This window comes from Danio rerio, chromosome 2, assembly GCF_052040795.2.
Source record: "Danio rerio strain M-AB ecotype USA chromosome 2, GRCz13ab, whole genome shotgun sequence".
Classification (NCBI taxonomy): domain Eukaryota; kingdom Metazoa; phylum Chordata; class Actinopteri; order Cypriniformes; family Danionidae; genus Danio; species Danio rerio.
In genome coordinates this window covers 36,538,835-36,565,946 of record NC_141022.1, presented here as the reverse complement: position 1 = coordinate 36,565,946, position 27,112 = coordinate 36,538,835, and the positions used below count along the sequence as shown (strand labels likewise).

The window sequence follows — 27,112 nt, the reverse complement described above, 5'->3', positions numbered from 1 at the left end:
GGCAAGGTTGACTTTGCGCGTAATTGCTCTCATACAGGTTTGGAATATTCCTAAATATTGAAAACTGTATTTCAATAGTTCATGTATGCTACAATATTAGTGCAGAGGTCATTCATTCATTCTCTTTGGGCTTAGTCCCTTATTTATCAGGGGTCGCCACAGTGGAATAAACAGCCAACTATTATAGCATATGTTTTATGCAGCGGATGCCATTTCAGCCACAATCCAGTACTGGTTAGACACCTATACACCCTTGCTTTCACACACGCACTCATACACTGAAGGCCAATTTTGTTTAAATAATAAAAATCAGAGCACCCGGAGGAAACTCACGCGAACATGCAAGCTCCACACAGCCCCAGCCAGGACTCGAACCAGCGACCTTTTTGCTGTGAGGCGACAGTGCTAACCACTGAGCCACTAAGTTGCCCTAGTGCAGCATTACGAACAGCAATTTTTACTTCACTCCAAAGTCAACATTAACTACATGTATAGTGCACGTGTTTGTTTGAGAACAAGTGTAACGTTTGCTAAGTGTTGTAAAAATCCCCTAATTAGAGGCTCTTCCCGTTAAACAAGCTGAAGTCCAGTCGCAAGATAATGACATAGTTTAAAGCACACAGTTAGTGGTATTATTACACAATTAGCCGAGCATATCCTTACTAAGACAAACAATGTAGCAAAGTGTGAAGAGACACAACTACAGTACAAGCACTGTTCTTAAAAGAGTACTCAAACCAAACAAGGGCTTTATTATAAACCACAGTCCTTAAAAAAAACACATGCTTTTTGTACTAAGACGAAACACTAACTGTGCAAACAACTTTGCAAAAGTTTGTACAGTACTGAATCGCTGACTACAGATTAAGGTGAAGTTGTATGTATCTTCAGGCATACTGAATTTCATGGGATTCTGCAATTGGGAACTCTAGGTCTGATCTTTCGTGTTAGTTCCCCTAAATGTTCAGTTATTAAATACTCGTGTCGTTTCAATCCCCTTGAGGCCTTGGTTTGTCTTTGGAACACAAATTAAAATATTTTAGATTAAATCTGAGACCCTCCATTGACAGAATGGGCTGAAAGATGTTCAAAGTCCAGAAAAGGAACCAAGAATATTGTCAAAACATTCCCAATGATTTTAGTGGTTCAACTGTAATCATATGAAGCTCCAAGAACAGTTTTGTGGACAAAGAAAAATTTAAATACAACTCTGTTCTCTCCAGTGTCAGGTCATGAGAGTGCACGTTTACTAAGGGCAGTAAGATGTATTGCCATTAGTGTCACCATTACAATGCGCAAGTGTCTTATTGGCCATAGTAAACATGCACCCTGATCTGATACAAAAGACGTAGGAGCATAAAGTTGTTTTTACAGGGTTTTTAGCATTTTTTTCAGCTTTATATGATTACAGTTGAAACACTAATATGAAATGTTTTAAAATATATATTTCGTTTTTTTTCCTGGACCTTTAACGCCACCATTGTTGTACATGGCGGGTCAGAGCTCTTGAATTTCATCTAAAATACCTTAAATGAATGAAGGCCTCATGTGATTGGAAAGTCATCTGGAGGCTGAATAATCAATAACAGATTATTTTGTTTTATTTTTACTCTCCTTCAAGGCCCGAATATTCCAAATGATTGAAGAACCAACATCACTTTGAACGAAAACAATCCAAAACGATGCGTTTAAAAAGTTTGAAACAGTTCTGGCTGGTAAATACCTTTAAACTCCCATTGGTCTGTGGTGGTGATGCCATAGGTGGGTGTGGCATTGTGGGTACAGCTTTTTCTTGACATGGAAATCTCCAGTTTTTCAGTCAGCAGAGGACAAAAGTCTGCAAGTAAACAAGGAAAACACTGAATAGCTGTTTGAAAGTAGAAATCCAAGCTGTTCTAAATAAAACAAAAATTTTTTTACTATAACGTTTAGTGGTGCATAGTGCCTCCCTTCAATGCAATATACTGCAGAACATGCAATACAAATAAAATTGACTTGACAGGAGTGCTGAATTTTACTGCTTTCTTAACTACTGTTTTTCCACCACTAGGCATGGGACGATAACCGTACTCAAGGTGTATCGCGGTTTGGAAAAGTAAAGGTTTTAAAACCGCCAAAATGTTCTGTTGTACAGTTCCTACAGTTTATATAGTTTTTTAAATATTTTTTTTAGGGCAACAGAATCTCCAGCAGAAAAGATATAAAAAGATGCTGTTTTAAATAGTAAAGAAATGTATGTTTTTTAAAACTATTGAATTATTTAGCCTGGCTTGTTTACTGTTCTGGTGATGCGGTGGCACAGTGGGTAGCACATTCGCCTTGCAACAAGAAGGTTGCTGGATCGAGCCTCAGCTGGTTAAGTTGGCATTTCGGTGTGAAGTGTGCATGTTCTCCCCAAGTTTCCCTGTGATGGGTTGCGGCTGGAAAGGTATCCGCTGTGTAAAAACATGTGCAGGATAAGTTGGCGGTTCATTGCGCTAAGCCGAACAGAAAATGAATGAATGTTTGCCGTTCCAAAATAGTTTAAATATTTCTCAAAATAAAATATATTGGCTGCGTCCAAAATTGCCTACTACTCAGGTGGTACTGCATTTGAGTTAGAATTTACTACTCGACATATATGTATAAAAATACGTCCTATACAGTATGAATGCGAGTAATATGAATGAAGCCCAAATGTACTACGAATGCCATGCTGTCATCATCCCGTGACATACGGGTAAAGTGGTTACTCACATTAATGAATTCTCTTGCGGTGCATCATGGGATAGTGTAGCACCCATCAGATGCGTACTTACTGGAAGTAGTAGGTTATCTAGGTACTTCTCGCATACTGTTTTTCGTATTCTATGAACTCAGACATACTACTTGGCTTGGATACTGTTTTTAGCATACTATACAGTTTGGAAGTGTGATTTGATCATGTTCAAAGCAGAAAAAAAATTCTTGTTTTTCATCCAGACATTTAAAAAGAATATATTTTAATGCAGTAATCACAATAATGTGAAACTATGTTATTTTTATCCAAGATTAACATACTGCTAGAATCTTATACCGGCCCATGACTACACACCACTATACTTTCAGTTGAACGTTTATTGGTTGTTTTTATGGTGTGCACTATCACTTGTACTCATGCTTGTTTTTGTTGGGTTTTTTTTTTTACACTACATTATGTTTAATACTGATTTCTGATTCTCTGACTGCTTACTGTACATTGTCCAGAACCTTCATGCATGAGTGGAGAAATTATTTACATTTTAGGAAAAAGCTTATTATTGTCCCAACTAGCCATTTGTTGTAGGCCTTAAAAATGATTTCTGTAAAAGATATGATCTCCCTTTGCATTGAACTCTGGGAATCATAATATTGCCCAAATAGCAACATTACACACTAACTAAAGTAAAACAAAAAGTGAAATCACAGTCAAGGACCATTTTAAAGTGAAAGTCCACCAGAAACCCTCCACTTGTTTCAAAACAGTTTGAGTTTATTACATTTACTGAATGAGAAAGATGGTGTTTTGAAAAATATTGGAAGCCCGTAGACATTGACTTTTATAGTCTTTCCTACTATGGGAATCAATGGCTGCCAGTCTCCAACATTCTTCAAAATACCTTATTTTGTGTCCAGCAGAAAAAAAATATATACTTACCAAGGTTTGGACTAACACAAGGGTGAGTAAATGTGAGAAATATTTCATATTTCATAACAGTTTTTTCATAACAGTTTACAGCTAATCTATTTTCTTTATTTTTTATATCCCTTTGCAAGGAACAAAAAACAACCTCCCTGTTAGTATATCAGGACCTTTATGTGGCCATGCAGGCTCATGTGAGGCCGCACTGAGACATGTCAATCACCTGCCTCTCAGACGGATACTGTAAGAGGACAGAGAAATGGCAGACCATCACATCCTACACCCGAGCCCCCCAACGCACAGACAAAAGGGCCAGTGTTTGCCCCCTGGGCAGACGGAAGATGAAAGGTAAGGTGATGAGCGGGGCAGATGAAACGACAGGAGCATCTCAGGCGGCAGAGTCAAAGGCCCTTCTTGTGTGTGTCTGTGTGTGTGTGTGTGTGTGTGTGTGTGTGTGTGTGTGTGTGTGTGTGTGTGTGTGTGTGTGGCGGAGGGGCTGCTGGGGGTCTAAAGTTTCAAGTGCTCGTGCCCATGTGGGAGGTTAGATATAGTAGGGGGTGATGTTTTGCAATATGAGAGAAAATGTTAAATTCAATTAAATTAAATTCAACTTTGTTTGTATAGCGCTTTTACAATGTAGATTGTGTCAAAACAGCTTCACATAGGAGATTCTAGTAAATTGAAACAGTGTCAGTTCAGTTTTAGGAGTTTAAGTTCAGTTTTAGTGCAGTTCAGTGTGGTTTAATTTTCACAGCTGAAAGTCCAAACACAGTACAGTGAATCCATCGATGCGCAAATAAGTTAGAAAACTAACTTTACACAGACACACTTGTGTTCACATTTGGCAGGTTTGGTTCATTAAAATAAAAGACGATGATTATGTTGTGGTGACTCATTTGAATGAATGTAAACTCACCACCATCCAAACCTTGGCAAAGTGCACACCAAACAAACAGATTAAGACTGCTGAAAAGATGAGTCTCAATCTACTTTAAAAAAAGAAAAAAGAAAAGAAAAAAAAACCTGTTGAAGTTTTGTTGAAGCTGAATTACGAATGCAACATGAACTAAAGATATCAGAAACTGCCATAAACAGAATGTGATGTCAAGATGTTACCTAAAAGCACAGACTGCTTATACTGTTCTTTTCTTGAGATAAACATATTGTTGTCCAATACAATTCATCTTAAGAAAGTTCAATTCTAATGTGTATTTGTACAGCAACCCGAAAAGTTATATTTCACAAAAAAAAAAGAAACATTCTGTCCTATTTTAGTCATCTTTTACTTCTTTCAAACCATTATAAGTATCTTTCTTCTGTTGAACACATAAGTTGATATCTTGAAGTCTTGTATTTGTTTTTTTTACTATGGAAGTCAAGTTTTCAGTATTCTTCAAAATGTCTTCTTTTGTGTTTAACAGAAAAAGAAACTTGTAAAGGTTTGAAACCACTTGAGAGTATAATTTTTATTTTCAATGAATTATCCCTTTTCACGTTACTAACATGTTGTTTTATGTATAAAGACCCAATTTATACACAAATAAATTGCTATTTAAGAAATGTTATTGTAACATTATTTAGAAACATATTTATTTTCTATTAAATCGTATTAGTCTATTGGGTACTATATCTGATTCATCATTCAAGTAAACAAGCTATATTCTTTTCAAAAATTGTGAGTCTCATTTAAAGTCAAATAAAGTATTGTACATTTAATTACATAAATAAAGGTCGCAAACAGCAACTAGTTTAATTTTCTCTTGGGTGTTGGCATCAGATTCTGCGCACACCAGTCATTTTAAAGATTCGTGTTGGACTCAGATTGAGATAGAGCTGAATAAATTTGTGATTTGATTAATTGATGTGAACTGCTATAGGAGTGTGAAATGTGAACTGCTATACACGTGTATAATAATCTCGCGGTCAACAAACACAGTGACAAATAAGCCACTGTCATTTTTACAGGTCTACTAATACGCAAATGCCTACAACAAATTGATATTATCACAATAAAAGGCTAAGACAGTCAAGATGCAATTAAAAATCTCCTTTAAGACAAGTTTACCTTTGCCTTCAACCCGCAGTTCTCTCCTAAAATGTTTAGCGGTGCTTAGCGCCCTCGTGTGCGACCAATGTTGTATTACAACACACCTGCAGGCCTCTGGCTTTAAAATGAACGTGGCCTACAGTAATAGATTGTGTTAGGAAAAAGTCTCTTATTTAAAATATGTTTCTTGGATGTTGGATCATTATTTAAGCGATTTAGTAAGATAAGTACGTTTTTACTTTTAATTATAATTTATTTGCTGTATTTACTTACATTTTTATTAGTTTATGTGTTAGAAATGTAATGTATTTAGCATTAAAATTATAAAATTATTTGAAATTAAATGTTTATTTTATTATAATTATTTAGTTTATTTATATTATCCATTGAATTTTGACACAAATACAGGCCTACTCAACACAGGCGACGTTCATTCACCGCTCTGAGTTTAAATGCATCTTTTGGCGGTCGTAATGCGATGTTCTTGTGATCGATATGTGTAATCTTGGGGAAGTAGCGGATATGAATGCTACAGCAGATTTTCTGTCGTAATAAATAGGTCTTGGGAGAGATTACTGAGCCCGGGGAACAACACTCCCACGCCGTCCCATTAACAGTGTACGGCGGCGCGGTCTTAATATCTCATCTTTCACGCGAGCGGGTTTGTGGTAATCCTGTCAGCGTTAACACAGACACACACACAATCACAAACACACAAACCATTTCACCTCACCTCGTTATTAAACAAGCATCCTTGCTAAATCCTCATATTGTCACCAAGCAATCTATAAAGCATTGGTGAATAAAAGAAAACTTTGGTGCGGCTTTAGCCACGATGTTAGCTGAGAACAAAGCTTTTAAACATAGACACAAACACATATTTCTCCATATAACTTGTGTGAGACAATTAAACATAAAGTTACGTAAAAGGATTTTACCATAAACATTCTAGCTGTAATCTTTCTATTGTTTTGGGCTTACTGAATGGCTACGTGTAAATGTCTTTGTGTTAGTATTTTTATTTCAAACATTATTATAACCTTCTCAAACATTGTAACATTTTTCACTTCAGTACAATAGGTTAACGTTTTAAAATATATTGCTATATTTTTAGGATTTAACCATTTTAAAGTAAGTTTTAATGTAGCCTAATGTATTGATACAACGCAGAATTTTAATTTGGTGATCAAGAGACACTTTAATTTTGAAATGGTAAAACTAGTTTCACTGCCTGCTGAAAAATCCAGCCTAAACCAGCCTAGGCTGGTTGGCTGGTTTTAGCTGGTCGACCAGGCTGGTTTCCAGCCATTTCCAGCCTGGTCTTAGCTGGTCAGGCTGGGAGATGACCAGCTAAAACCAGCTTGACCAGCCTAGCCAAGCTGGGAGTCCAGCCAAAACCAGCTATATCCAGCTTAAACAAAAAATGGCCAAAACCCCTCTAAAACCAGGCTGGTTTAAGCTGGATTTTTCAGCAGGGTATGAGCTAACATTGAGTAACAATAAGCAGATGCTAATTAACTAATGTTAAAAAAAAGTTAATTAACACAATGTATTTGTCATTAATTCCATGTAATGCATTAGTTGGTCTTTAATGAAGTGCTACTATTAACATTGTTTATTAATAACTATAAACAGCTATGCTCAAATTGTTTTTGTGGAAATTGTGCTATATTTTATTGATTTTAAAAATATCTTCATTAAATATGTAAATAAATAAACAAACAAACAGATACGTCACAACTTTGCAATCGGATAGAGAGACTTCAAATTTTCTTGGACCACGGGCGGCCAAGCTGGAGCCTGTACTCTGGTCCCCCGGACTCTGCGAGGGTTGGGGAAATTCAAAATTCAACCAAAACAAACCATTACAATTGGCTTAAGATTGGCAATGACAATTTGGGAATTGCAACCAGCAGAACCTGGAAAGTTGTAAAAAAATAAAGAAAAAAACTTCAAATTTCCTCTGGCACTTCACATGGATGGCCATAATGTTGATTTAATGCAGCAAGCAGCCTTTTCTCCAGTTACATCACTACTTCTGGAGTCATTCAATGGTAAATTTCAGTGCTCAGATAGTCAAACTCGCCTTGCTTCTTTCATTTAGAGATAAATTGATGAGAACTTTTATATCTCCACTGCTAGTTGACAGAAATAACTTGGTAACCAAAACCAGACTTGTTACTTTGTATTAAATATGCTCAAATTGAACAAACAGCTATATTTTCATGCAGCTGTAAATGAATGCACTCTAGAGAAACAATATTGCAGCTCCAAACATCGACAAGCCATTAAAAATATGCCAGATGGTCAAACATTTCTCAATTTCCTCCTCTAGTGCATAACAAAATACCCAAAACATTTTTTCTCTCTTTTTATCAGTCAAGCACCTTGAGTGGATCGATCTAAAGAGGCAGAGAGGAAAGGCTCCTAATTGAATGAGTTGTACAAGCACTTCACCCAGGAACTAGTGGACACTGAAGGGGAGGAGACACGCTAAAATTCCCCCATGAAGGTGTAAATTACCGTCGGTACAGACAGCCAATGTGATTGAGGAATTACCCAACACGGCAGAATCCTATTGATTGGTCTGCGGAGATGTTTGTAAACTGCCTATAATGGCTCCCACACTTTATACTCCCCATCTGGGAAGGCTTTGACCTCCAAAAGCAATTTCTATAGATCTGCTTCCACTCATCGGGCTTCTTCCTGGTTCCAGCGCCACTCAGGCCACCGTGCGGGCAGTAACTCGAGCCCGTCTAATGCACTCTATGGATCGCGCCGCTGTCTGGAAAACACAGGCTTGACAGTAAGTAAAGACTTGGGTTAGAGGGTGGAGAGGTGAGATGATCCAACCACAGCTACATTCTTTCACCAGCACACAGGAGACACATTACAGACAGACGAATACTGATCCAGAGCCCGCTCTGACCTGACAACCAGTCTGTATAAGAGGGACACCGGATAATAATGGGAGATGAAAACATACCATAACAATCAGATCAGGTGCTGTAAGAGTTGCGAAAAATATTTACTTTGATACAAGATTGAACTTTTTTTTTAATTAAAAATGAATGAATAGACAAATGCAAAGTCTGTATTGATTTTAAATGGAAAGGGGTTCAAAGAATACATTTGAGCAATATCACAATCGTAGCAGTGCGATATAGCTGCATATCGGCACTGGTGGGAGGTGTGCGTTAGTGTCCCACAAGTGATGATTTACAGCCATATTGTACTGCTACGCTACTTCGCTGCGGTGCCAAGTTCAAGCTTGGTGAACTCTGACCTGTGAAATCGCATCACTTGACTGCGTGAGACAAATCAAGGATCAAAACATGACCTCTCTGGACAGAAATTTAAAACATGGAGCAAATCGCTTGCTTTTTTTAATGTCTAATCATCTTGTTTAATCTCGCCCCTTTGCGCAGCACCAGAAAAAAGTCAAAGCACTGAACTAGTCTGCAGTAACGAACAGAAGACTCGTTAGAAACAAACATTATTATTATTAATTTGTGGTTTCTGTCGCCATCTTGTGGAAGGACAACGTCAACCGTATTTGCTATGCTCAGTATGACAGGCTAATAAATTCCGAAGCTTTGTATCTCAGAAATGATAATATTTAAAATAGGCACTTTCCTTATAAAAAAAAACTGCATAGATGCAATCTAAACATTAACAGTTTGACATGTTGTCCAACAGCTGCAACATGTCAAACTGTAGTGAGTTTATTGATCTGCAGTCACTATGTGTGGGCGGAGGAATACACAAGGGTGAGAAGTCTGTACAAGTTCTGATGCAGAATATCTCATTGCTATCAGCCAATCAAATTCGAGAACCAGACAGAACTGTTGTATAAATATATACACAATGTTAAACAAATAAAATTTAAAAAACTGTATAAAACAACTAACAAATACGATTATATATTAATTTAAATATATTGGAAGACTTTTTAAATATTTAAAAACTATAAAACAAATAAAATGCCTTTGCATTTATGACTTTAAAGTGGAAAAAGGATTGGTGAAATGTAGGGTAAAATGAAATAATACATGAAATTAATTCAAAATATAAGTAATTTAGCAGTGTTACCTTTCTTATGTGTGTGCAACAGCGAATCCTGTTTGGAGGTCCTAATTTTAAAAAAAAATGTTGTATGCTTCAACTTTAAAATGTATTTTATTTTGCTGCTAAAGGACAATATCTGAAGTCACTTCTCAATTTATTTTAACTCATGGCCTAAACCTTATCTTGGGAAATATCATACGTACATATCTTTTATCTTTTTCAACTGTGAACCTAGAAAGTGGAGTGAGTTAAGAGATAAATGATAAAACCAAACGACTTAAAACCCTGATTTACAAAATTAATTCATACGTGCACAATAATTAAGTCCATAAACGGCAACAGCTTAACTGTTGTTAACCTACAAGCATCTTAGTTTATTTCATTGTTTGAAAAAAAAAAAAAAAAAAAAAAAACGCACACAAACCCTTCCAACTAGAGGTTGGAGCTCACCTACAAGCACTTAATAGATACTCCTGCTGATTTTCCAAGGTATCTATCAACACTTTACAGGCATCTGAAAGTGCTTAGAGCCCCAGCTACTGTTTGCTTCCCGCTGCTCTAATACAGCACATAGCTGGAGTTTGGCTTCAGATCAGACGGTCTACCGGGGAGGTAGACAACTTCTTAATTACATCTTGTAATTTCATGAAATTTTCATTACAGTGCTTAATCTTTAAAGTGTGCAGTGCTTGTGTTTTGATACAGCTGTTCAGGTAAAACATCAGCTGGTTGTTCAGCCTGTAGATGGCAGAACATAGCACTTCATTTTGTTTTCAAAAGGATCCAAAAAAAGGCCTAATTTGATGCACTTTGTGTCCGGGATGTATTAAATCAATGCAATGGTCTCAAAAACCTCATCATTATCACATACCGGATGCATTGTAATGCGTATCGATATTTGAAATCACCACGTTTTAGGAAGTTGTTTTGCTGCCTGACCCTCAATGGACACACATCGACAACGTCAGCAGGTGGTAACATGATAACCAGCTTCACTTCTAAAGCATTCATACTGGCGTAGATCCACTATAGGCAGACCAGTAAATGAAGCCAGAACAGTTGTGAGCAGTTCAGATTTACAGTCATTTAATTGATGTCAAACGTAGCTTATAAACGGGAAAGACACGTACCATTTTCAAGAATATACAAGGACACAAATCATATCACACAATCATCTTGTGCAATCTGTCATCTTTGGGGCAGGAACGAATTGTTCGGCAAAGGAAGAATACAAAGAATCAACCCTAATCCTCCTTTTCCATCTGTATTTTACAAAATAGTTGCAGACTGAGGTATTTTACATCCCGAAACAGAGTAAATCTGGAAGATAGCTGTGACTCAAGCATAGGGAAGATTTAAAGAATGATTAAATAAGTTAACAAATGCAACATTTGACTGTTTATTGTGGTGTCGGGATCAGCAATGACCTTTCATTTCTTCCTTTTTTTTTGCGCTTACATCAATACAGAAATCACAGAATACACAGATGTACAAATATAAAGCACACTGTCTCACTCCTAGGGGAAAATGTGAGCTGTCAGTCAGTCAGGGAAACGAGTCTTGACTCTTCCAGTTCATTCTTTGAGAAGAAATCTGCATGTCTCGGAGAGGAAATCTGAATGTAACCTGTAAATGAGACCACCCTAAGTGTTTTAGTTTTTATAAAAGCCCCTTTAAGAGGGAATGAACTGAAAATAAACCGATCGGGGGGGTCGTAGTACTGTATTTTCAATGGAATGAATGAGCAGTGAGTTCAGTTGTTTGTAACAGACAGACGGCTTTCAGCATTAAGTTCAAAAATGCTGAAAAGTGAGGGTGAATCTTTCCTTTTCTTAGAAAAAAAAAGCAAAGAAAGATACTTTCCCTCGTTTCAGGATTAAATCTACAGTTTTTACTGTATATCTCAATGAAAAATGTACACCTAAATCTTTTAAGTCCTAGTTCGAGTAGTTTATTATTATTATTATTACTTAAATTTCTTCCTGTACAATGAAATACAACTTCAACTTCAAGACAACAACATCTGCTTTAAAAATACAGAGGGTTTTCTTTTCTGTTTTTTTTTCTGCTTTTTTTTAATTCACCAAGATTGAAACATATGCCCTCCCTCCCTCCCGACCCAACTAAAACTGGACTTTTATTCAATATATACTTCTGTATGCGTGTGTGTATGTCCTTATGAGTGTGTATGTGTGCGTGTATACAAGTGTGTTTTGTTCTCTATGTCATTTACTCACAACACTGTAAACATACAGAGACTATTATACATGTGCTTGCACTGGTTCATTGAATTTGGTTGACATCACTAGAACACCACAAAAGAAGTAATGATTTGGGGTGAACGAGAACACAATGGAGAGATCGAGGGCTTCCGGAGAGCATCGGGTGGTCCTTAAAGTCTCTTCTTCTTAAAGTCGGGTTGACTTGGTGGTGAAAAAGTTGCCACAGGGTGTGAAAAGTGAGAGACAGAGCAGCAGCAGTGCTAACGGAGGGAAAGAATGAATACTCTTTCCTTCATCAGAGAAGAACAAGCTCCTCTTGAAGGAACCATTCTGACTTTGGAGAGGGTGGACCATGGGCAAGGAGAGGCAAGGGGCTCTTTAGGCAAGCATTTATAGAGAACTGAGTCTATGCAGTTCTCGTTAGTCTTTTGCACGTGAAGTCCCCGTTTAAAGTCAGTTTGAGTCTGTGCCTCACATGGTCAGAAGGCGGACGATACTTCACTCTCTCAGACGAAGGGGAAACCGAAAACACTAGCGCAAAATGGAAATGAAGAGTAAATGAAACTAAAAGAATCCGGGCTGTTTTGTTCACAAATAGACACGCCTGAGGTCCCCTGGTGACGTGATGGTGTTGCATTGTGGGCAGAGTTTCTTGTTTCCCTGAAAAAAGACAAAGGAAAAAGTGAGAAGGCGGTAAATAAGGCTTCACAATATTTTACACTGATAGAGGAATAGGAATTTTGTTCTTTATTTCTGTAATAGCGTATAATAAAGTTTAGGTTTAGGCACACCAAGGCTGCATTTATCTGATAGAAAAATAAATACAAAAAAAATCTGATGTTTAAAAATGTAATCAATTTAAAATTTAAGTTACATTTAAGACTTTAAGACCTTTTTTAAACCATTATAAATGAAATTTTAGACTTTTACAGGGCTAAATGCTAAGGATTTTCACTTGCCCTATCAATCAATGAATATAATTTACATTTAATAGATTTAATAATACAATAATAATAACTTTATAATGAAAAAATACAGGTCTGTATCCTCAGCAGTGAATAAATGGAGAACGTTCAAACAAATGTTACTGTAAGGAAAGTAATTAAAACATGATGGTAAATAGTTTTAAACATGCTATCGGATTGTTGGGGATTGTATGAGTGTGAATGGCCAGATTGGGCAGCTGTACATAAGCAAAGAAAAAATAAGACCAGTTAAAAAAGATTTCAGACCTGCAACACAATATATCAATATACCTTTAAAGGCCTAAAATTTAGCTTTTGAGATTTAAGACCCCGCGGATACCCTGTTTATATTTTATAGGGATGCACAGATGTATATGTTACCAATATTTATTGGTCGATATTAGATTGATTTAAAACTGTTGGCAATAATATGAATAAGGCAGAAACTAAAGGATAGTAATTACATGGAGGCACTTCTTTTGAATGATCCGTATTTATTTGCTCAGAGCAAAATCATTAAATATACTCTAAAGAAATCTAAACATCAGACATGTTCAAGCGCTGGCACAATCCACTGGTTAGTTTGGCCAAAAATGTCTTGGACAATAAAAGAAACTGACTGCAATGGCTTTACTTGTTAAGACTTATTAAATAAATGTGTTCTGTTGTATGTCAAATAAAAGATAATACTGCTAAAAGAAACATTAACCCTTTAACTACCCCACCAAGAAAAAAAAGTTTGAGTTGCATTTCTTAACTCCTAATGCTGCTAGTTAAAACACTCAATGCATTTTTTTCAACACATCCCATAATTTCTAAAATATCAACCTCTACCAAATAGTTGATATGTCGGTTTATGGTAAAAGTAACGGAATTAATACATATACTATGAAAAATCTGAAAATATGAAGTGTAAGACCAATTTATTTCAAAACATAATCTAAAAAAAACAAATACTAAATCATCTCTTTTTTTAAGTATGCCATAAAATATTTTAGATTCTCATTCAACATGTTTTCGTTTTTTTACAATAAAAACAAAAATCAAGGTTAGTAGTGCTACGGGATGTTTGTTTTTTGTAAACCAACAATGTTGTGTGTGTAAACTATTATTTAAAACAGTCATTCTTTAAATGACTTTAACAGTCATTATTTAAAACAGTCAAAATATGGTCAACCATTTGGTAGAGGGGCAGTCAAAGGGTTAAAAGCAAAAATCACCCTTGAAGATTGTCATTTTGTTCATCTGTTTATGTGAACTTGTGGCACTCTTAAAATGTTAGACAGTTAAATGTTAAATGGACAATCCATATTCAGTAAAATGTATGAAATGGAAGGGAAAATGGCTAGTACTGTATAGTACTTCATGACATTGACCAATATTTGTAATCAAGTGTTTTTGGTGGCTTGGCATTGAAATCTACCTGTGCTTCCATTATTTAAAATAATTTTAAAAGAAACTTATCCCTGTGATGGCAAAACCAGAATCTCAGACTCAGATTCTTCAGTCACATGGTCTTTCAAAATCATATATGCTGAATTACTACTCAAGAGACATTTATTAGTAGTATCGATGTTGAAAACTGCTGATTTACACATGTAGAGAAACCATGACCCATTTCAGACAAAGTTTAAAATAGCAGCATCTAGTTGAAAATCTTTCATTAGAGTATAAATGTCTCTCCTGTCACTTTTGATCAATTTAGTACATTTATAGTGAAAGTATTTTATATAATGAAAAAGACACAGCGCTTTACTGCAGTTTTACATTGTGTAAGTGTATGTTTAAATAAAAGTATATTGCAAAGCCGTGCACAGGCGGCCCACCCTGTTCGACAAGCATGCGCCTTTCCCACTACCACTCTGATGTTCAGCCAGTACCCATAAAGCCTGTGCCATAAAAAAAGCAGGAGAACAGCGGGGAGAGGTAGAGGAGGAGGAGGAAGGTGAGCTGTGTGGTCTGCTGTCTACACCACACACATGCTGCACAGCGGCTGACTGAACATCACAACAGGGTCTGCTCTTAATGTCAGCAAACTATATACTGAGCTTCAAAAATACCACAACACTTTTTGGAGATGTGGACTGCAAGACACGAGTGTTATGAAATCTTCACAAATGCGCACCGCCTCAAGAAACAAACCCAACTGTTTGCTGAAGTTGAGACGGTTTTGTTACACTGAGGATTCTCACAACCATCTGCAAACATGTCCTTGTGTAACCTTCTCACAAACAGGGTGATTTTCCTGCTTATACACATGAAGCTGCTCCTATAGGAACTGATACATGTAGGGTTTTTGCGCCTGACTATCTATTAGCACACAGAAGAGTCTGGGAGAAGACTAGCAGAGTGTAAATCATGCAGTGTGTCTTCACATCTGACTGTAAAGAGGATTTGTGTCTCCATATGAATTAGTTCATGTCTAGGGCACAAGAAACTGGACAGCTGATCTGGACTGAACAATCTGAAACAAAAGCTTTAGAATAATGTGGTTTGCGCTGTATGTACTAGAACAGTGGTTCTCAAACTTTTTTCATCAAGTACCACCTCAGAAAAAAATTGTCTTTCCAAGTACCACCACAATGAGCAGTATTAAAATACAGTAGCGTAGTATTGAAATATAACAGTTACAACTCTGCAAAGTTAAAAAAAAAACATGGCAGATTACCTCAGAAATATAGGCTACATGTCATATATGGCATATTATATACATCATTTTTGATCAATTTTGAAATGTGTATAGCATGTACATGACATATTTCATTCCTCCACGTACCACTAGAAGGAAGCCTGCGTACCACTAGTGGTACACGTACCACAGTTTGAGAACCACTGTACTAGAATGATGAATTCTTGCCTAGTTTCTGTGCTTTTTATTAAGCTACGAGCACTTGGGAGTCCTTTGGGGTTTATGTTTTCATCCCCTCATACATGCACAAAACTCTTTTTGCTGTCTTCAGTAATTCGCTGTTCTTATTCCATCTCTATTCATTTTATTTCTGTCTGGAAAACAATGGCCCATTTTAGTCTTGTGAATTTTCGGACAATTTAGGTACTGCAAAAACAACAAAATGCATGTGTGATCAGTTATTGCTTAGAAAAACTGAGCCTGACCTAGTCTGTTCTGATGACAAAATTTGTATCATGCTCTTTGTATGCATACTTCAGCATATACATACAAAAGTAAGAATCCTTAGCCTCAGGAGATCCAATGCATTATCTGGTTTATTACCCAATAGCAATGAGATCCATCATTAGATTATTAAGGGTTTCAAGTTTGAGTTCATTGTCTGACTACTTGTATGTGATTGGGATGAGCTGCATAACTGAAGTTGGACCCTACTACTGACCGAGTCAGGTTCATTTAAGGTGCTTTCACATCTGTGGTTCGGTTCAACTGATTCGGAAGAAGGGCAACAAACTATACACATATTTTAGGTCCTTTTCACACCACACTGAATGCTTTGGTCCGAATCAGTCGAAAAGAACCAAAATGCAGTCATGTGACAAAATCCACATCACTCATTGGCCAGATATTATTGAATGTATTTCCTAAACTGCTTTTCGATTGGTCAGAATTAACTTGCAGGAAAATGCCAATGGAACTCCCGCAAGTAAACAAACCAGCAGACAGAAAGTGCTGTTTTTTACTATTGAAAGAAGACTGCACTGGCTGATTGTATCCCTGGTCATAGTATACTACATAGTTTGTATACTTCACTTTAAACAAACTATAAAGTTCGAGAATGAAGTTTGGCTGTGGCTGGAAAACAATGTTTTAATGCATTGCAAATGACGAAGTTGCAGCGCAAGTCACTTCAGGAGGAAGTGTGAATTAATTTTGCTAAACTGCAACATGGTCATCTACCGGAAATGTTACCAACAGCCCATCAGGTCATGTTTTTCCCTCTCTTTCACTGTTTAAATTGGTTTTCTTTGAGCTTCTGCAGTAAAGCCTACAAGTTTCCATTATGAACACTCTCACTATGCTGTGTTGGGTCCTCGAATTTGAGAAAAACGTGGCTTAAAAATACAGAAAAAGTCAGAAAAGGCGCAGTCCTTTTTGTTCTAGTTCTGATCATGTTCTCACCACAATTGAACCACTCGAGGGTTTGGGTCCTCTTCAAGGAGGTCTCGTTACGCTTTTTTGGTCCACTTTTGGTGCACAATCGAGTGCCATTGCTACATTTACACCTGCCCAAACAAGCCTCACCAAGAGGGAAAATGAACTCTAGTGCGATTCAACTGAACTAAAGGCAGGTGTGAACACACCATACGGCTCTTTTTAGAACCAGAAGTGAGAAGTAAAACATGAAGTAGTGGAGCAACAAAAACCATAGTGTGCTTCCCTACATAGCCACAATTCTCCCAGTCACAAAGAGGACCAGTTTAGTGCCTTTGTTCTGGGAACCAGGAGTTTACCTAGTTTTAATGAGCGTGGGCAGGTCATTGACTAAACGCGGGCTCCTCGCATCAGCGGCGGGTGGCTGCTGCGCTCCATTAGCTTCATAAAACAAGGCTGACGCTAACCAAATTACACGCATTTACTTTGATCAAGACGCAAGGAGCCCCGCCGTGCTACTTTTATTGCTGTCTTTAGGCAACAATTTTAATGCCTGCATGACTAACAATCCGCTGTGGCAGAGCAGGCTGGCGCACACACACGCGTCTCTGTTCTTCGACGAGTTGTACACAGAAGGCCTTGTGATAAGCAGAGATGGAAGGAGCTGATTTAATATACAGCATATTGGAAAACGGCTGAGGCTGGGAAACATTTCCTTATTAATTGCTTCCGTGTGTGGTGACAGAATGTGTTAGTGGCTAATGAGAGTGGGCTCCCTGAGGAAGACTGGCTAAAACAGCTAAGGGAGCAGAGGAATAGCCGGTGAGTTTAAGTGTGGGATTGCAGATGGACAAGTCGCATTTCTGATGACAAGCATCTGTTGAATATGCAATGCCATCTAAAGGGATTACAACCTGGAGCACTATGTAAAGAATCTCACAGGTCTAGTTGAGACAAGCGTTTCAAACTAAACTGTAGCTAAATATCACAGCATTATCAAAATCAACTACTTCATTATCCACATTATACACTGGCCTGGGCTACAAGTGACTCACTGCACGAGAAGGCTTCAGCACTCTGCGGTGTGTAGAACTGAAATTTAATATGTATCTGAACCACTCGCATATCAAAACTATTCACATCAGCAATACTCCATTTACTGTTACACTTTAGTGCGAAAATAATGTACACACAAACATGACTTAAAGTGAACCAAGGTGGAGCCTATGATGTGCTCTACTTGAGACCACAAGACCATTCAAATACAATCACCACCATTGGAGAGGCCTCTAGTTAAAAAAATACTAATAATAATCTAACATAGTTAAACATGTCCATGCAGAAAAGCCATTTATAATGCGAGTAATCAGAATCTATTTAATTTATATTCTTAAAATTAACTTTCAGAATACTACAAAGAAAATCTAATGCAGGGGTGTCCACACTCTTAGCTCCAACTTGCTTCAACACACCTACCAGGAAGTTTTTAGTATATCTAGTAAGAGCTTAATTAGCTGATTCAGGTGTGTTTGATTAAAGTTGGAGCTAAACTCTTCTGTACATCGGCCCTCTAGGATCGAGTTTGGACAGCCCTGATCTAATGCTAATAATTAATACAAATTGTTGCTTGTTACTAGTTAAACTATAAAAGCAAAGGGCAAACTTACACAAAAGTATATATACATTTAGTATTCAATTTGTTTTGCTTTTTTGTGGACCCCTTACCAAAAATATAAAAGAAACTACATAATGTTTTGTTTATTTATGCAAACCTATTCATACTGTGAGTAAATAATTGCATAGCATAAATGTGCATGTATTATAGGTGATCATTATAATTGATAATTGCTTTAAAGACTCCTGGGCCTACCAATCAAATTTGACAAACATTTGATTTAATATCTAGGAGTTAAGAAGTATTAGGAAGCAGCAAATAGGTGCAACAAATTAAAAAAAAAAATAATAATAAAAAATCATAAATATTTTTCATAGTTTTTGATTTACTTTAGTCCATTTGATGAGCAAGGGTGTAATTCTTACCAGAGTCCTTAGCCAGCATTCTTCACAGTGCACGTGCCAACATTGGATGGAGGTGAGTGGCATTGTATAAGAGTCCTGAACAAAAAAAAAAGCAATTAATTTGACCCTGTCAGATGAACACGATTCATATCTACAGCCACTTACACACACAACATCAGACGCCACTAGACAGCACCAGCACAGTACGGGAGGCAGGCAGATGGGCAGTGAGGGAGCGTGTGGGGCAGTGCAGGGGTCAGGCGGGGTCAGGCCAATGGGAGCACAGAGAGCCTTACCCTCCGGAGTGGCAGCAGCTTCTTAATCCCACTGCTGCCCGCAGTGGCAGTGCTGCAGCCCGTAACGTAGCCTCTGTACAAACAGTACACGCCAAGCTGCAAGGCCTCTGCACTCCCGTGCCTCTCAGCCGCCTGAATCTTGCCGTCCGCCCCTGTTTGGGTCGGCTTCCGCTGCAGGGATATTCAAGAGCGGCACTGAGAACAAAAGCGTGGCCGCTATGGCAGGCATAGACACACACACATCAGACCAATGGATGAAACTATCAGTATAAGCTCTCGGCCGACACAAAGCCAGAACTGGATGGCTGAGAGTTCCGTTCTGCTTGTGTGAGAGTAATTAGTTTGGATATCATGCAAGACAACTGTCTGAAACTGATGTTAACACTTCCAGACCTTATTTTTGTCTGCTATAGGTTCAATAACCAGCAGGTGGCAGTAGACCACCACTGGGGAAATGCTCAGCTCCACATCAGAAGAAAATGCTTTAGGATCTTTATAATGAAATCATCAAAATTTTCAGATAATGTTCTCTACAAGGCCAGAACTGATCAGAGGTTGACATTCAAGATGTTCTATTTCACTTAAATGAAACAGAAATTCAATCTCCAAAGCTACATGAGGTGTTGTCTGAATAGTCTAAAGCACCTACAGGAATAAAGCTGGAAAGGTTTAGCATAGATATCCAATAGGAAGGCCACAACTGCAAACTCACCAGGAAACTAAAGCAACAGAACCTTGTTAATCATCCAGGCCATGCTAGATTGAAGCTGGAGGAGGCAAACCATCACAAAGCTTCAGCTGGCTTCGTGCATGATTGCGGGTGTTAGGTCATATCACCATGGCTTGTTATTAAGGATGGGTTACAACCAAACACACCCACATGAACGCACACAATACTGCCAAACGAGAGTTCTCACCATGCATATGAGACACTTGTATCGGTCTCCTCTGAGGATCTGCTTCTCCAGTTCTCTTATGCGGGCCTTTAGCGCCTCCAGTGTGGTCGCTGTCGAGTCCTCTGTGATCCTGCAGGTACAGAACAAAATGAAATTTGAGGTTCACTTTGAACATTACAAAGCAGTTTGGTCCATATATAAAACTGAAATCAGTGGAATGCTAATTACTTTTTAAAAGTTGTGCAGTCACGCAAATTTGCAATTCACAAAGCTTCAGTTCACTCAAACCCAAAGACTGCTAACTCCTAATAACTCTGAAATTAAAAACAGACAGCCCCACTGGAAACAGTGAATTCATCAGTGCTACACCAGACCATGATGTCAATATATATTTTGTACTTTTTGGTACTACCATCTTATTAAACAGAAATGGGCTTTCTCAGTCTTTTAAAGGTCCAACAAAGCGGTTTCTTCAACTTCTGACCTGTCAGGCCTTCACTAAACATCCCTCAGACAAATGCCTCTCAGCAGCTGAATGTATATTTAACACTGTCCACAGCATATGAACTCGCAATAACTAAATCAATATGGTCATCCATTGATTGTGCGACGAGGCGCTTGGCGAGATGTTTATGGTGATCCGCTCATTTTCCAGGCAGATGGAGCACTGATCTACAGTATTGATTTAACGTTGCTCCGGCGTTCTCCTAGGCACAATCCCCCCGATTAGTGCCTGCAGTTCCACTGCCTTTTCCAATAGCTTCATTTATTACATGCCTGTGTGACTCCACAATGAGTACACGAAGAGCACACACACTGGAACATGGGCCTCCCGGTAATCAGGTACTATTAGAATGTAAATCAAGACAGAGCCATTAAAACGGAAAGAACCATTTATGGACTCAGCATCTCCTATATAACCAACCTAAAGAAAGAACAATGACAGTGTAACCAGAAAACCATGAAAAGCAAAGCTTAAAATTGAGTACCTTGGAATTAATCCTGCCCCATTTACTTTGAATTTGTGATGGCGGATGAATTTGTGACATACATTAGAATATAGCAAATTATCAAAGAAAAAAAAAAGAGAAGGGAAAAACATGATTCCTCGAATGCACTGAGTGCTAACAGGACGAAAACAAGTCTAAATGTGAGCTTGTAGTTAGGGCTGTATAATTAAATAAAATGAAAACGTGATTATGATTAAGCAAAAGCAGCAATTCACATCCACATCCACACAGGCCAGAGGGCTCTCTCTTGCTGAAACTGCCATACATAGGAGAGATGATCAGGTAATCAAACAGACTAGAAGTCAGATTTAACTGCTTTTGTTGATTCAATGTGACTAATAAACCAAACTATGGAATCATCTCACAAATGAATTTATTTCAAACACTAGACTGAAGTTTTGAGGTGAGTTTGGAGCAAAAGTCATTTATTGTGGTATTCTCATGTACTTTTAGATCAGCATCTACACAGAACCATAGTTCACAAATTGTAGAATGATACTCTGCGATTTTAGGATTGGGTCTACAATCTTTTGCTTAACTATGGCTTTTTGTGGCTGCACATAAAAATGGGCTTAGATTAATCGTGCAGCCCTACTTGCAGTCATAATTTGTGAGAAAATAGTGCAGTTTAGGCAGACTACATGGCCCAATCCTAAATGAATGGGGAAGTACAGAATATATACTACCAACTGAAGATCAAGTTATGACATGTTAAATTAAGGTTAAAAAAACTAAAAATAAAAATCAACCAATAGCATTCATTTAGAAAAAAAAAGGATAAAATTCTGGCGGTATGATAATCTTGGATTATAATATCCCGGTTTCACTGTACACGGTACACAAATAAATCTACAAAAGCTGTCACTGTGGTGGTACATTTTCAAAAGATACACTTTGGTACAGTAAAGGTCCACACTTGTACCTTGAAGGTACAAATTAGTACACATAAAGGACAAAAGTGTACAAAAGGTATCAGTGTGGACCTTTTAATTACAAAATTGTAACTTTTAGGCACAAAAGTGCACCTTTTAAAAAGGTACCACCCCAGTGACAGCTTTTGTACCTTTATTTCTGCTCTAAAAAATTTTCTTTTTAACTGTCGGGTTAAAAAACAACAACCTTTTTCCCCCCTTTGAACACAATAGATATTGAACATAATTTTATTTTTAAAAAAACATTTAAATATTTTGGAGCTGTAAACATGTCTGGCTAAATAATGAAAATAAATAATTGACCTCTGCTCTTTTCATTAGTTTCAAAAACAGATTTCTCTACAACTTGAAAATGGCATCTTTGGATATATTTTCTGCTGGAGATACCGTGGTCCTAAAAGACAAAAAAGTAAATAAAAAAAATCTTACATGTACCGTAGTATTGGTATAAGAGAAATTTTTACAGTTTTAAAACCTTGACTTCTCCAAACCGCGGTATACCTTGAAACCGGTTATCGTCCTATGCCTACCCAAAGTCACCCAGGTCTTTGTCCAAAAGCCCCAACAACACAATGACCTTGACCAAGGAGAGCGAATCGTCCGGACGGTCAATTCCCTGCAGCCCATAATCAGCACAGGGACTATAAAACTTTAAAATCTCTTCTTATTAGTGGCCGGCTTGTAAAAAAGCATTTAGTCTTGATTAGCGTGCATGCTTATAAAGCAGACAGGAGAGTAGGTGTATCGTGCTCCATGCCTGCTGTTTTCTTTAACAGCTTCATAAATCGCTGTGGTTCACTTGCCCGTATGCCGTCACCGGCCCTACAAAAGAATACAACTATCACCCCCCCAAGCAATGCCCGACCCGCTCCAGCATGAATATTCATTCTGTGCTGCTTTATAGAAAACCACATTCTAAAAGTTATTTAATTCCCTTGGGTAATAAAAGTGGGTTTTACTCTATCTTTATGTGGACTGAGATGGAGTGAAGGTCTGGTTCAAAGAGAGTCAGGCAGCCTTTTAATACCAAAGCAGGTGTAAAACCTGGAGAGGAGTGCCTGGGTAAGTTCAGAACAGAAAATCATCAAGGCCCTGTTGAGTATGTGGGAGAAAGTTTGAAAGACATTAAACACAGGCCTCATTTCTGCTCTAAAGTGGCATGTTGGCTGAATTATGCCAATGACGTCATCTAGGGAAAGAATAATGTCATTTCGATTAGGAGTTTAAGTCACTAAGGAAACCACAATGAGGACTGACATCCAAACTAATAATGTCGTTTACCTACAGCTGTGGTCTATAATGGCAAACCCATTACATTAAAATTGGATTTGGATGTTAAAACAAATGATGGACGTGCAGGTCTAATGCTTTATACAGGCATCACTCTCTATTAAGGTATATTTCTATTTGTAAAGCAACAAATCCTGCAGTTTAAACAGCAAGTAGATGAAGCCTACCACCGCTATCTCATACTGTCATTATGGCAAGGCTCTGAGTGTGAGGCTATTTCTCATTTCATTATCCTGCCCCTTAACCATCCGTCTCCATCAGAGGCAAGCCTAACTGTGGAAGGCGGTGTAATCTATCGGTCTACACGGCCTGACATGAGAGCACGAGTTACAAGTGCAGAAAGATACTGGGAGATCTTTATAAAGTCACTCGACAATCAATCCATCCTTGCATACTTGAAATCAAGAGGCTGACTGAGCTTGTGATTTTTTAGAAAATGAAGAAAATAAAAACGTTACAACAACAATGTAATTACAATAACATAAATTATTAGAAATCATCCATCCATCCATCAATCTATCCATCTGTCTACCCATCCATCTATCTATCCAACCATTAATCAATCCATCTATCCATTTGTCTATCCATTTATCAATCTATCCATATATCAATCATCTGTCTATCCATCCATCCATCCATCTATCCAAACATCCATCCTTCTATCTATCCAACCATCCAAATCCAACCATCTATCAACTGTATCGGTCTATCCATCCATCCATCCATCCATCCATCCATCCATCCATCCATCCATCCATCCATCCATCTCATCCATCTCATCCATCTCTCTATGCATCCGACTACACATCTATCAATCTATCTACCCATCTATCAATCCATACATCCATCCATCCATCTCATCCATCTCTCTATGCATCCGACTACACATCTATCTATCTATCTATCTATCTATCTATCTATCTATCTATCTATCTATCTATCTATCTATCTGTCTGTCTGTCTGTCTGTCTGTCTGTCTGTCTGTCTGTCTGTCTGTCTGTCTGTCTGTCTGTCTGTCTGTCTGTCTGTCTGTCTGTCTGTCTGTCTGTCTGTCTGTCTGTCTGTCTATCATAGTTAAAACAGATAAAAGTAAAGAGGTTTGAAAAAATAAAATTGTCTCTAATGATTTTGGAAGCAATCTGATTATTGTGCAGGTACACAGACATCTGCTACGCTGTTTCAAGTTGAGCATGAAATTTGCCAGCAGTCACATGGGTGGCAAAGGAGCCCTCATTTATCATGTGCAGAATGAGCGGGGACAGAGGCGACCCTTGTACCCAGAGATCATTACCCATCTGGGCACAGGAGAGCTCGGTGAATTCATTCATCCCCCTCCGCCTTACGAAGACACACATGTATACAATTTACACAACCCGCAACACAGTAACACGCTCGCCCTTACTCCAACACACACACCATCCACAATGAATCACTGTAACTAAAGGGGACAAGTCTCATTTTCATTGCAGATTGAAATGCATGTGTTTTACAAACAGTGGGTTTTGGGATTGTTTTCAGGCTGGAAGTGGAATGAAATGATTCAGCTCCTTATGTGGCCTCTTTAAAGCTCGTTCAGATTAAGACCCCTCACTTCAGGAAATTGAAAATGAAACAATGGCACAGCCATTCCCGTAAGTTTGCATGCTTCATCCATTTCGTCCTCACCATGAAAAAGAAAGGGAAAAAAAAAGCACAACTACGTAATTTTTTTAAATGCTAAACCAATATGTTAAGCTAAACCTCAAAAGATACAATAACTGCAGTGTTTCATCCAGGAAAGAGTTAATACGCCTCCCTCCCCCTCCTCATGACCCCTCAGGATTTGATTAATGATATCATCATTGAGATTTATCTCCCTGGCCTCTTTCATAAGACAATATCGCGTAACATCCTGTGATACCTGATCAAATCAGCAGAAGGAGAAAGAAGAGGTGCTCTTCGGAAGAGAGGGCTCTACTGTCGGGGAGAGATGGATAGATTCAGACGGAGGGCCGAGGAGTACGGGCACAGACTAGGAGAAATATTGCGGGCAATATTAAATAAACGAGTGTGTGTCACGTCTGGAGCTAAGCGCTAAGCTAATAAAACGGGTGGCGGGTGGGTTGCGCTCATTGCTTGCTCTTCTCTATGACATCAAACAGCTGCGGTGATTCATACCCTGGCTGGCTAAAACACTTAATGCCCCCCGATACAATGCTACGGCTAGTCTAAACGGCTGCCTGGTGCTGTGCGTGGAGGGAGGGCAAAAGTGAGAGTCTCTACAGAGGAAAGCAATGAATCAATCTAAGCTGTCACGCTCCTGCAGCTCCACTTAGGATTCCCGTTCTGTCCATTTTCATTCTCCAACTTGCACACCCACGCTCGGACAGAGACACACAGTGTTCATAGCATCATCTACTAACATTCATTTCCACACACTCGGTCAAACCTATCAAGCAACGGTGTGCAAAGTCACGCCTTTAACTGCTGTTCATGGCAAACGCGGTTAACAAACGGGATTTCGATTGCAGACTTGAGCTGACATCAAGCTTGTGGTATAGATGAAGTCATTTGGAGACGCACTGGAGGTGAGAGAAGCGTGCTCACGACGTGCCGATGAGAAAAATCAATTATGGCGGGTCTGCTGTGCTTATTCACCAGTTATCCGCCCCAGATATTTAATATGGGGCCTGGTGATGGCCGCCCGCACAAGATTGATTCAGCTACACTGGAAGCCTCTCCCTAGAGAAGAGAGCTCAGAGGAGAGAACAGACACATGGAGAGGACAATGAATTGGAAGGGGGTGGGTCTGCATTTACGAAATGTTCTGGAATTTTCTTTGTGTATAATACAAAAAATAACATAAAAATTATATAAAATATAAATTATATATATCACACGCATATATTTTAAATTTACTACATTGTTTAAACACTGAAATTAGTTGAGAATCAACTTAAGTTACAATTCCACTCTCTCTGATGAAGAAATGGTATTGCCAACAACTCTGGACAGGGGAATTAAACCTAGCTAGAGAAGGGACACGGGCCGTGTGGACTGACAGCTGTGCTATTGGGTAGGCAGAGTGAGGTATGTCTGTGGTTAGCGTGCTGACCCTGGATCAGCTCAGAGACAGCAGGGTGAGATCGAACCAAGAGAGAGGACAGTCACACCACCGTAGCAATAAGCCCCTCTTCTACTTGGAGCTACGATCTGACCCCAATTACCCATTCAGTGAGGCTGGCCCCCACACGCACAAATGGGAGGGGAGTTTAGAGGGAGCACTTGTCGGGGAATATGGATGAGGACGTGGAGATGAGGGAATTACAGGGGCCGGCCTTTCACCCACTCAGGTTATTCAAATTTATCTGTGGCTGGAAGCTGCCTGCTATACTCCCTCCATCTTGCGTTCACTCACAGTGGAGTGCAGGGATTCATATTACTTTTACTGTGTTTACTTGTCCCCCTTTCTTGTACACTTATTTGTAGGGATAGGAATCTTTAAATAATACAATCAATTATAATAATAATAAATAGATTGCTCTGTCACCAATTTAAGTTTCTTCCTCAAACATCTGAAAGGTGTTATCAACAATTTAATCTGACTTTGAATCTTGCAATAAGCAATAAATATTGCACAATTCCTGCAGTGTAAAGCTGTAGTATTGTTAGAATAATTAATCAA

General features: G+C 38.3%; 2 protein-coding genes and 1 long non-coding RNA gene across 57 annotated transcripts in view; all 3 read right to left on the bottom strand.

Annotated features, from left to right (window-relative positions):
• LOC147837143 (uncharacterized) overlaps window positions 1–5,755 on the bottom strand; it is a 74,922-nt gene extending 69,167 nt beyond the window's left edge. For all 3 annotated transcript variants that reach the window (XR_015478676.2, XR_015478675.2, XM_087241049.2), the window contains exons 1-2: window positions 5,706–5,755; window positions 1,724–1,837 (exon numbers count right to left, since the gene is read on the bottom strand). The gene's annotated coding sequence lies outside the window, so the exon portion shown is untranslated. The remainder of the gene's footprint in view (window positions 1–1,723; window positions 1,838–5,705) is intronic.
• Window positions 5,756–10,817: 5,062 nt separating this feature from the next.
• rnf220a (ring finger protein 220a) overlaps window positions 10,818–27,112 on the bottom strand; it is a 353,098-nt gene continuing 336,803 nt past the window's right edge. For 26 of the 53 annotated variants that reach the window (XM_087239653.1, XM_087239649.1, XM_087239647.1 and 23 more), the window contains 3 exons: window positions 20,238–20,346; window positions 19,046–19,120; window positions 10,825–12,637 (listed from right to left, as the gene is read on the bottom strand). In XM_087239653.1, coding sequence (XP_087095779.1) covers window positions 12,566–12,637; window positions 19,046–19,120; window positions 20,238–20,346 — 256 coding nt within the window. In that variant the 3' untranslated portion in view covers window positions 10,825–12,565. Of the gene's footprint in view, window positions 12,638–19,045; window positions 19,121–19,320; window positions 19,492–20,237; window positions 20,347–27,112 lie in introns of all 53 variants that reach the window. The other 27 variants (NM_001443299.1, NM_001443298.1, NM_001443297.1 and 24 more) reach the window with 3 other exon arrangements.
• Window positions 14,011–18,365, bottom strand: LOC147837142 (uncharacterized). Its single transcript, XR_015478701.1, has 2 exons — window positions 15,781–18,365; window positions 14,011–15,449 (listed from the first exon to the last, which is right to left on the bottom strand). It is a non-coding gene; the product is annotated as an uncharacterized LOC147837142 (long non-coding RNA).